General features: G+C 43.4%; 1 protein-coding gene across 18 annotated transcripts in view; it reads left to right on the top strand.

Annotated features, from left to right (window-relative positions):
* Positions 1 to 12,067, top strand: part of wnk1b (WNK lysine deficient protein kinase 1b) — an 85,679-nt gene that overhangs the window by 1,690 nt on the left and 71,922 nt on the right. For all 18 annotated transcript variants that reach the window (XM_079653876.1, XM_079653888.1, XM_079653890.1 and 15 more), the window contains exon 2: positions 1,374 to 2,981. In XM_079653876.1, the coding sequence (XP_079510002.1) occupies positions 2,025 to 2,981 (957 nt within the window). In that variant the 5' untranslated portion in view covers positions 1,374 to 2,024. The remainder of the gene's footprint in view (positions 1 to 1,373; positions 2,982 to 12,067) is intronic.

The raw sequence follows: 12,067 nt of genomic DNA on the forward strand, positions 1-12,067 counted from the left end.
AATGCCAGACATTAGACATTCTTATTTAAAACAGGCAGAAACCAGCCTTAAGGCACATACCTACTGTGACCTCTTGAGTGCTAATCCTTCAGCCAATTCCCCTAATTGAGGCAATTGAGTAGCCTGTGGGGCCAAATACATCCCTGGTGCCGTGAATTTTCTCAAATAGGAAACCAGGGCTCATTTAAACCTGTGCAATTTAAAAGCCTCCTTAAAACAATGGTATCTGTCATTTTGTATGTGCTGCACATTTCACCCATTAACACGATTACATTTGGGCTGCGAGCAGACCTTACTTTGCTATAAGGTGGTGATACGCCATGTATTTGTATTTATGTTTAAAGGCTTTTTTTTGCAGTTTAAAGACACGCATATAGTCTGTGCAAAGTTTCTCGGTTCAGTTTAAAACCCCATAATAGACAGATTTAATTATACGTAACTGAATGTCACTATTATTGTGCATATTTATTTGTGTCGATAATGCATTTACATGTAATAAATGTTTTTTAGACAGGAATTAATACACATTCAATAATGTCTCCATCATCCAAGCAGCTGCTGTTCCTCAGTGCCACTCTGATAACAGAGTTATCTTTAGGATGTTATGTAAGGCAAATTCAGTTAACCTGTTTCTTACCATTTACTCAGTGTTCTGTAATGCAATCTGCAGAGTAATATACTTGTGCACTGTCCTCAGACATGCATCCAGATTCTGTTTAGTAATGCTACCTCTGTCACTCTTGATGCCCCCTCCCCTCTCATGCTTAGCTGCTGAATTGCCACCGAGTAAACTTGAGGTCAGCCCAGTGGTGGTGACTTTGGGCTAAATTTGGAGAGTGGAGCAATTAGGCGCACACTCTGCTGCATCACTCCACTGAATTAACTTCACAGGGGCACTGTGGAGGGAAAGGTTGGTGGGATGTAGATCTCGTTAGATGGTGATAACGATTCCTCAACCCAAGTCACATTTTCATAATGAATCTGCAAACAAGAGTTCTTTCTTGACTCATCAAGTATTGCTACTTTGCCATCCAAATGTAAAGAACATCCGAATATGGGTGACATATCTGATTTAGTGTTTGGATAAACTGTCAATTTGGCTGATGTTCATTTCCCACCCTGCCTCCCCAGTCGCTCATACTGCTGATCTCTGGCCAATTGGTGATCAAATGTCACAGTAACTGGCAGCTTTTATATTCTACCAGCCAATTCGGAGGGAAACCAAGTATCATTTAGAAGTCCTTTCAAAGATTTTTGGGCCGGCCAATTAGTCAAGTGGAAGCAGATGTTGCCCTTTGTAATGTATGGTCAGATATATAAAGAAAATATAGTTTCATCTTACAGCTCACTCACTTCTCTCTTTTTATTTTCAGTGACAAGGGCCGAAGCAGATCAAGCTGGGCCAGGCTGGGCCAGGCTAGGCCTACCTAGCCTTCTGTCTGGCCTCACCAGACGGGCCAGCGACCTCTACACTCCCATCCTCAACGATCTGTGGGAGCTTCAGCCTGTTCTGACAGACCCTTCAGCTGTAACAGATTGGATTCCAACCATCTTTTGTTTTATCAGTCCTCTGAGGCCATAGTGGTCTGTTCTATCTCCAGTCCTTCCATGTCGTGGATGTCCCTCTCTGGATGTTGGAAACAGGATGGATTCGGGTGTTAATTTGACGGTTGTCACCTCATTGCAGTGCTTGCACCCCCCCTCCTTTGACTGGCTTTTGACTTTTCCCTCCCCAATCTCTAAGCGAAATCCCCTGCCTCTCTCTTGGGGCTTCCCGGAGCCCTGTACAGGAGGGCCTTGTTGGAACTGTAGGTTGTTTTGTTGAAACAGTTGACATTACAAAGAGGAAGCAGATTTACCCATCCCTTTTTCTTTTTTCCTGCGGTCTTATTTGAGGTTGGAGAGCTTTTCATTTCACAAAAGAAGCTTGCTAGCAGAGATTTGTGCCTGCATACACACGGTGTACATAGGTTTTATTTATAAGTACAGAATTCTTATTTTTTGTGGTCTTAGCCTGGGGAGGAATGTCTGAAAGCAGCAGTAGCAGCAGTAAAGCGGTAATATTCATTGCCCCGGCCTCCCCTCCTCCCTCAGCCTCTCCCTCTCCCTCTCCATCACCCCAGACCCCCAATAAGAATGTGAATGGCTCCGCCAGTTCAGACACGGACGTGGTGGAAAAGCTCAGTGTCCACCCTGAGGTCCAGCGGCGGCGCCACACCATGGATAGAGACTCCAAAATAGCCGAGCACCGCTTCTTCCGCCGGAGTGTCATCTGTGACTCCAATGTCACAGCTTTGGACCTGCCCAGCAAAGCAGCTGTGATACTCACCTCACCCCCAGACTGCCAAGGTCCTCCCACCTTCTTGCTTCCCCAAGCCCCTGGACATGGGCTGCGAGACGCTGAAGGAGATGAGCTCCCGAGAGGTGTGCAAAGCTCCATCCTGCATCCCGGCCTGGGGACTGGGGGGGCAGCTGTGGAGGGGCACATAGAAACTGCCGAGGAAGATTTAAGTAAAGGCGGGATTACAGTTGCTGTTCCCACGAGCAGTATTGAAAAAGAACGTAGTGCAGAAGGGGCCGTGAAAGAGCCCAGCCCGGCATTATTGGATGTTACCGAAAAAACAGCCGACAAACAGCCTGACGTCACATTGAGGCCCAGAGGATGCGAGGAGGCACAACAGGTAACTAAAGATGGAAAAGCAATAGAACATTTGGACGGGGGGAGTGTTAGCAGTCCGACAGAGGAGAAAGACAAGGAGACGGAGGAGGAGAGGGGGCTGGCCAAAGCACGGGCGGAGCAGAGGGAGGCAGAGAAACGAGTGCAGGAGGATATAGAGGAGGTGGAGACAAAAGCTGTGGGCACTTCTACAGACGGGCGCTTTTTGAAATTTGACATTGAGATTGGAAGAGGGTCCTTTAAGACTGTGTACAAGGGACTGGATACAGAGACTACTGTGGAAGTGGCATGGTGTGAACTCCAGGTGAGTCCAGTCTCATAAAACTATCACCTCTTCAGTGTCTGTGCTCTGTCTCCTTCTGTTTATCTGGCCAAGGCTTTATACATGTCTTACGTGGCTGTGAATCTCCATCAGGTACTAAGTTCCAGCCAAGTGCTGAATTTAGTTAATTTAATTATTTCTTCCATGTCCTATTTCACCTTGAGATTGTGAGGTTACTGATATGTCTAAGAACTTCCTGCTCACCCAGGTGTTTCCTGTAGAAGCGCTCCTAAAATGATTAAGACTCTAGTGCAGATTACATCCAGGATAAAGCATTTCTTTGATGTTTTGATTTATGCTGCATTTTAGATAAAGCGTAACTATTTTGGATTAGCAACAGTGGGGCAACATTTTTTACAGATGAATCTTATCTACAATCTATTTATGTGTTTTTGAAAGCAGCGACAACAATGAAGTTTGCTCTTTTGTCTAACTTTTGAGATGTTTTGAGACTTATTGCACATTTCCTCTGAGGTTGTGTGCCTTTAGGAATGTTATGTGAATGCTATGATACACTGACAAAGCAATAGCTGTCATATTTCTTCTCCAGAATGCTCCAACTATTAGAGATTTCATCTCTGGAAAACATTTGTTTAGTGGGAATGCTGACACAGCATTCCAAATATCTGTTATGCTACGCACAAAATTCTTTATTATTCCGCCGGGTTATTTTGCACCTCTTCTTCTCCCACATTCCACATCGCAGAAACTCCGTTCAAACATCAAAACGTTCGGCTCGGTCGGGAATCGATGGCTATTACTTTTCTCATTCATAACTTTCATAATTCCAGAGATACATCCTATAATTCATCAAATGTTTAACATTGAAATCAATATAAACACCTGTGTCATGTATGACACACGGTTTTCTCATAACTTCAGTTAAAATGCTCGAAATGGCCCAAAACTTCACAGGTTTGGTAATGATGCAGCCATCAACACATCTAAGCATATTATGGGGTCTCATCAAATGCCATTGCCATGGCGACAGATCATTCGCTATCAAGTTAGTTCAAAAGTTTGCAGTTCAAATATTCTGCTGCTTTTCCAAGCCTTTTTACTTTCTTTTCTTCTCTCATCACACATTCAAGCCCCCAGTGTTCATGTATCATTTCAATCTAAATTCTTCACTTTCTTCTTACACATTACATTTCAGCATAGCAATTCAGCGTCAGCTTTTCAGCATAAAGCATTCCCACTAGCAATTTATTCAGGAATTGCTTTCTCTAGTTATATTTATTGTTCATATTATTGACATGTACCTGTAGCAGGTCCTTTGGCCAAATGTGTATTTGTTTAATGTTGAAACCCAGTGGTGAGATGCAAAAAGTTGGCCAAAGTCTTTGGTTATTCTGCTTTTGCATGAGTGACAGAAACCATGACTAACTAAGTTTTTTGAGTATGTGAACGGATGCCGTGGTGCACCCGATAACGGCTACCACAAATTGCATAAATGAGTATTGGATGATAAAAAATTGAGGCCATATAAGCGTGGGTTTGATTTGAGGTGACAGCCTGTCAAATGTAGATTGAATTCAGCATTATCTTAAAGGTCAGAGAAGTTAGCATACGACTAGAGACTTCCTCGTCGAAAAGCCCAGACTGTCTGAGAGATTCAGGGTACTGAAAGTGAATCAGCAACACATCTTGCATCTTTCACCTACTTTGACTTCTTACACTACTATTCTAGCTGCTGTGGGGTAGTTTCAGTGTGGCTATAACCAGACTGGTTGCACTTCGCTGCTCCCTATCAGCTCTCAGTCTGTACAATACATACATCAAGATTAACGGAAAGACTGCATCTTGCACACCGTGTGAAACTTGAGACAGGATGGCACACCGTTCACCACAGGATGCTGTTGCTACATTACGGTGCACTGATGCAACTTCTGCAGCGAGTGTGTGTGAGAGACCGATCGAAAGTGTGACATGTAGAGGAGTTTGATGTGAGGTGGCGGGAAAAGTGAGACAGAAAGTGGAAAAAAGTGTTTTTGCAGCTCGTCTTGTTGACAAGTTCTCACCGACAGAGGTGCATTCAGTAGTTGGAGATGTAGAACAAGAGTCTCAGCTAGTCATGTGACATTCAGGCACTGACTGAGCCAAGTCTGCTTACCCTGATGTGACATGCTACTGCGTCACACAAACAAATGTAACTTTTTATCTATCTTTATAGGCTAATTTGTCTATTCATTATTTTTTGAAACGGCAGGTAGAGGGGATCAAATAATTAACCACATGCTTGGGTAACCTAGGCTAGCTTTTGTGGTCTGCTTCATCTTTTCATCATACTGTAGTTAATTGAATAAGAACCAGAAAGTCAAACGAGGTGAGACTTGTTTCTGTGCAGATCTGCCCATGTTTGTGTTTCTCAGTGTGCGATTTTTTCCTTGTGATGGAGTTGACTGTCAACTCATCACAAGATGCTTCTCAAGTCCTCTTGAATCCCAGAAGCTAAAATCAGCTTCGCCAGATGCCCTGCGCTAAGGCAACGCTGGTTTGTTTAGCAGAAAACAAACAGCTAGCCTCTGTAGCGCTTTCTCCTCTGTCACCCTCACACATGCCTCTCTCTTTGACTCTCTTGACTGTTGTTAGTCTAAAAGTGGAAACCTACTAGTGACTCTTGACAGCGTTGTGTCAAATTAATCAAATACAGTTCATTGATCATCATTGATTTGATGGAGCTTTAAAAATCAATTGCCTTATAACATTTCTTACACAGTATGTAGTTTACTGTGCTCTGGATTACTGGAAAGACCAGCTCCATTAAACAATATACTGTATACGGCACTTGTTATATAAAGGAGTTGAGGCCTGTGGTGTGCAGGCCCTATGCATGCAGAGACAAGTACTTCTCTGCAGGGCCTGGCTGTAATCCTGTGTGTGTCCGTGTCAAGATGACTGAGCAACTGCTGACATGTGGCAGAATGGTGGGAGTAATGTTACTTACGCACACGTACGCACACAGACACACACATTACAACCAATCACATTCACACACTGGGTGGGCATGGGAACTGGAGATCTGTGGGATCGGGGATCATCTGGAACTGGTCGGTTTTCTATATGTGCGTATGTGTGTTTCTACGTATGTGTCTTTCCATCCCTTTGAGTCACTTTAATGTGTGCCTCAGAGATGGAAATGGATTCTTTGAGTCTTTACATTCTTATGCATCTGTTCCAAAGCAGGTTCACTTCTGTTTCTGGAGAATCTATAGATGGGCGGGACCCAAAGGAGGAGGAAGGTCACTCAGCAGCTTATCTTTAAGGTGCCTTATGGGGAAGAAAAAGGCTCTTGGAATGAGGAGAAATGGAAGTAGAAATATTTAGGATCACTAAAACTAACTTAAAACAGCTTTGTTGTTAATGATTTGTAAAAGCCCTCAATCAGTAGAGCAAACAGTGAATGACTGTCAGCAGGACTGCATGCGCTCGATTCGATGAAGATAAAGCTAGTACAGTTAGGGCAGTACAAGGAGGTTCAAGAAGGGAGAATTAGGGCGGGAAAGGAGATCAATGAAGTTCTACTAAAGGGCAGGGATGGAGGGAGGAGGGGTAAAGGTCAACGTGCAGCCCCCTTGTGTCCGAGGCGGTCAGGAGGAGCCTGTCCAGCTCTCACTTCTGATGGAGGGGGTGGAGTGAGACAGAGACGTAAACAGCAAAAGAGAGATTCAATGGAATTCATTTCTAAAAGTTTTTATTTTGAGAAGGAGAAGCAAGATGAAGGCAGAGGAGTAGATCAGCCGAAGAACCTGTAGGAAGAGGGCGGTGATCATGGAGAGAGTTCAGTGAGAGAATAGAGAAATGGGAAACATCGGGAGTAGGGAGGAAGGAAAAAGTGGGAGGGAAAAGACAAAGGAAATGAAAAAAGGAGGAGGGGGAGGGAAAGGAGAAAGAAAACTGAGGGCCAAAAGAAGAGGGACCCCGAGTCTGTGTTTGTGTGTGACCCCAGGCTCTTAGCTCCACCGGCACTCAAAGGCCTTGAAATGTCTCTCAACAGCAACGCAAGGCGGATTAGCCCCTTCCTCACACACACAGATATAAGAGCTCACACACACACTTTGGGGCTTTGAGGCTCTCATCGGACGGTCATTTAATCTGTGCCTTAGGAGGAAACTGGGCTCACATGGCTTCGCTGGCGAGTTCAAGTACTGCACAAAAGCCACATTTGTCATTTGAATCATACGCACATTTTATTGTTTTCTATTACGATTTCCTTCTGCAGTGTGTTGCATATTTCTAACTCATAAAGTCTCCTCACCTCTAACACGGCTAATAGAAATGGCTCACCATGTCCAATTTTAGCAATGCACCAATTTGTTTACAGTGATGACCCATTTTAACCCAGTACTGGCCTGACATCTGTCTGTGTGTTGGTTAGAGGCCAGAGGAGGGGAGGACACATCAGCTTTGAGGGAAGGAGAGCAGGAGGAAGGCAGAGTATATTAAGATGTTTGTGAGGCCAGCCACTTTAGAAACTGTTTTGTCCCACATGGCAAAACAATGGATTCTCTTTTTGCACTGTAGCTCTTATTAAAAATACAAATAATGACCTTAAAAACAACTACTATTCTGTGAGCATGAAACATTAAGCTTAAAAGTAGCATTCTGTATTTGACTGATGGATACATATCCCCATACCTCTTATAGCAGAGGTGCAGCAGTTAGACTTTCCAGAGGTTCAGATTTCCCTGAAACAACATCACACTGCAGCTGTGTGGACTCTTCTGCAGAAACTGGTTCACCATGCTGATTGATCCTCAGTTGCTATAAAGTAGCTGCCCCCCCTGAACCTCTCACACACTGACAAAAGGAATGGAAACTTCCTTTTACAGTTTAAATGTTTCTTGTAAATGTTTTAAATACTGGCTAAAAATAAATTAACTCAGTTCCTTTCCCTTATTAGCAAGTAAGCTAATGCCTATGTGCATGTCTCTGTGTGAGGTCATGTGTGTGTGTGTGTGTGTGTGTGTGTGTGTGTGTGTGTGTGTGTGCCGTGGGGTGTGGCTGTGTGTGTGCTCATACTGCAGCTAGCTTGGGGTTTGTTAACTTATTCATTTGGCTGAGCCTCGCTGCAGATGAGCTCAACTGTTTAATAATAGAGAAGTTAGTGGACATTTTTTTAAACTTGCAGGGCGTTTCCTTTGTTTTGATAGTGATGAGCAGACACGTGGTTTTCAGGCTGGTGAGTTAAATAAACACCTCAAACTATAAATGATGGCTACAATGAGCACCACTGCTCATTGTAGCTATCATCGGAAATAGGATCCCTTTCATAGGAAAGTCACCACATGAAAGTTCTTGATAAATAGCTTGTGCACACCGGCTATCAATCATCATGATAACATCACTCATCAAGCGTCTACTCCCCTCTAAAGGGTCCAGCTGTTACATAGGGCTTATGTTGCATCCCCACTGAAGAGTCTAGCGGTCACAAGGGCCAGACAGGCCTGTATACTGCATTTCAGATCATTTTTTTTGTTTTAGTGTAAAAGTGCAGTAACCTTTAAGTGTATACACACACACACACACACACACACACACACACACACACACACACACACACACACACACACACACACACACACACACACACACACACACACACACACACACACACACATACCAGCAGATCAGACCCCGACACACACTACAGTGCATAAACACACAGAGCAAGATGTGCAGTTCAGATATGTAAAGGCCCTAAAGGCCAGCCAGGTGATTTATGAACGATAAAACTGGAAAATGCCGATGGCAGCAGGTGCCAAGTGTTAGCTAAGATGTTGAATTATGTGTAGATAAGAGAGGATGAGAAGAGGGAGCGGCGGAAATCTCTTCTGCATTCATTTGATTGCTCACTCTCTATAACACTCTCACTCTTTTTTTTTCTTTGTCCCGCCGCAGTTGGTACTCACGCTCTGCCTAACTCCCTCTGTGACTCTGTCATGTGTCAGTAACCAGCTGTGAGCAACAAAGGAAGGGGGACAGAGAAGCTGACACTTCCTCATATGCAAACCGTCCATTCTTTCCGAGAGAGAGAGAGAGAGAGAGAGAGAGAGAGAGAGAGAGAGAGAGAGAGAGAGAGAGAGAGAGAGAGAGAGAGAGAGAGAGAGAGAGAGAGAGAGAGAGAGAGAGAGAGAGAGAGAGAGAGAGAGAGAGAGAGAGAGAGAGAGAGAGAGAGAGAGAGAGAGAGAGAGAGAGAGAGAGAGAGAGAGAGAGAGAGAGAGAGAGAGAGAGAGAGAGAGAGAGAGAGAGAGAGAGAGAGAGAGAGAGAGAGAGAGAGAGAGAGAGAGAGAGAGAGAGAGAGAGAGAGAGAGAGAGAGAGAGAGAGACCCTAATGTTAAACAGTAAGGTCAGGCCGCCCTGCCTTTAAGCATTTCATTAGTATCGATTTCATTAGAAGGCTACAGCGTTATGTCAGGTCGTGCCATTAGTGACCTTCAGAGAGTGGAAGTGTGATAAGCAAAATGATGTTTTATAAAAATACAGTGTGTGGAGTCATTCAAATAAAAATACTGCGTGTAGTCGAGAGTTTCCGCCCATGGGAGTGAAGCATTTTATCACACACGCATAAATCTCATGTGATAGCCTTCAGACCTCGGATGTCTTTAGTGATGTGGGACTGTGTTTGTGCTATTATACTCTCTTATACCTCATTCACACCAACGGTGTTTCAGGGCCGGTTCGGAGCTGCAGCTTGAAACGCACCGGGTTTTCCTCTTCACACCGCAGCGGAGCCAAAAAATTGTCCTGGACAGAGCAAAAGCACCGCATGCGTCACGCTTACGTCGAGGCGGGGGCAGAGATCAACTCCTGAACAACAACAAAAAGCCTGCGTTTTATCCAGTTTGTACACAACGGTGGAGAAACTTAACAAGAGTTTCAGAGTTTCAGTGTTTCGGCCATAGACTGTATATATAAAGGTTTCTGCTCATGGTGAAGCAACGTGTCTGTGTGTTAAGGTGGAACCTGAGCATTGACATTGATCACCTCTCATTATAACTCATTATAAATCTATAAACTATAAATATTAAACTTTACTTCACATGTTCATTTGAGAACAGCTGTTACATACCTGGGTGAAGGTTACAGTTCATTAAATGAAAGATACAACGTTACTCCACACTCATGGTTCAGTCCACCTTAAGAAATAAGACCGACCTCGGAAGCAGTTGTGTTTTAAAAAAAAACTTTATTGACACGAGTACACTTTTTTATAAGAATATAGTCTAAACCACAGAAATGACTCCGGAAAAGCTGCAGATAGAACCATAAGAAATTAATGCAACTGATTTTATCCGCGTGGTTTGGCTTTAGTAAGCAGGCACGCAAACGGTTACGTCATGACGCAAACGATGACGCGATGACTCATTACCAATCGGACTCTGGGCAGTGTGAAAAGAGCCGGAACTAAACCGAAGAACCGGTTCTGAACCTGAAAAGCTCTAGCACGGAGCTTGAACCGGAGTTGCGTTGGTGTGAATGAGGTATGAGTGAAACATGTCTGACCTTTGTCCCTCCCCCTGTCTGTGTTTATTTAGAAAAAACAAGAAGGAAGTGTAATACTGAACCCAGACTTTTAAGTGTGTGTGTGTTTGTTCTAGCACAGAGCTAAGGATGCTGAAGTGTTTGGCATTTTCTTTTGAATTCATCTAGAATGTGAATGCATCAGCACGTGTGAGTGTGTATGTGTTGATGAGCACGTAAGTGTTCTTCATGATAATCATAGTGTTAATTGGAAACAGGGTGTGTGTGATGTCTCATGGAAAAGCAATACTTGACTTCAGCTGATGTAGGGATTGTGTGTGTGTTTGTTAGGGGTGAGTCGGGGACATTGAATGCATCAGGCAGATGTTACATAGATGACTTACACAGTGAGAAATGATGACATAGCTTACACTTCTTTTTTTCTTACCACTCAAGCTTTCCAATCGGTTTCTCCCTCTCTTTATCTCCTCCATCTATTTCTGCTCTTCTCATTATTTCCCCTGTCATCTGTTTCTCCCTCCATCTTAATCCCTACTTCTCTCTCTGTGAAATCAATCTCTTTCCTTTCTTAAACACTGCATTTGTGTCTGATCCCTCCTTCTCTGCTGCTGCTCATATCAATTCATCTTTTTGTGATCAAAATGTTGAAGACTATTATCACGGCGTCTCTGATCTTCTAGATACTAAAGTGCTGAGAGAGATCCACAGGAATATTGTATGGGGTGTGTGTGTCTTTGTGTGTTTGTGTGTGTGTTCAGGCCGTGCATTTGAATGCACAACACTACTACACACCTTTTATACAGCATTGTCTTAAAAAAGCCCTCAAACTATTTACTATTACTATTGTAATTTGGATCTGACTGCAACCTAGATTCGACCCTACACACACACACGCATGCATGCACACACACACACGCAGTAGCCTAAACCAATGCAAGTGTGTGCCTGATTAGCGAAAAGAGGGTTATTGTTTTTCTGCTTCTTATATTTTTTTGCCAGGAAACTGCAAAACAATACTGACATTGTGAGAATAATCACTTCCTGGAAATGTAGAGCCACGATTGGCCGACAGCTGCGGATCAGAGGCAGGGGATTGGATCACGTGGTTTTGAGCCACTGAATGACAAATCTGAGATCAGACCAGATGCAGAAAGCAATCTGAAACACCACATCATACTCCCAAGATTCTACTATTAAGCTAGTTTTCAGCTTTAAGGATCCGTTTTTTGCTTTGAGTTCATTGTAGTAATTCAGTGTCTGAGTCTCAAATATGAAATTCCACCAGCACCAATCTGGTCAAATGAAATCTTTTGAATCTTAAATAAAGGGAAAATGACAGAAGAAGTGGAGATATGGTGAAGAGTTTCTGAGCTATAATCATAAAACAGAGACAAAAGTGCAGCAGGTTTTTCATGTATTTCGTGGCAGCACCACACCAGCACGAGTTGTAATAATAATGCATGAATACATTTAAAGAGTACGGCATTTAGATTCCAATTCCAAGTGCCATCAAGTCCATTTTGAGAAAAATTGTCATCCACGAGTTGCTGAAAAATATAGAAATCCACTCAAAGCGTTTTATG

Source organism: Notothenia rossii (genome assembly GCF_949606895.1).
Source record: "Notothenia rossii genome assembly, chromosome: 10".
Classification (NCBI taxonomy): domain Eukaryota; kingdom Metazoa; phylum Chordata; class Actinopteri; order Perciformes; family Nototheniidae; genus Notothenia; species Notothenia rossii.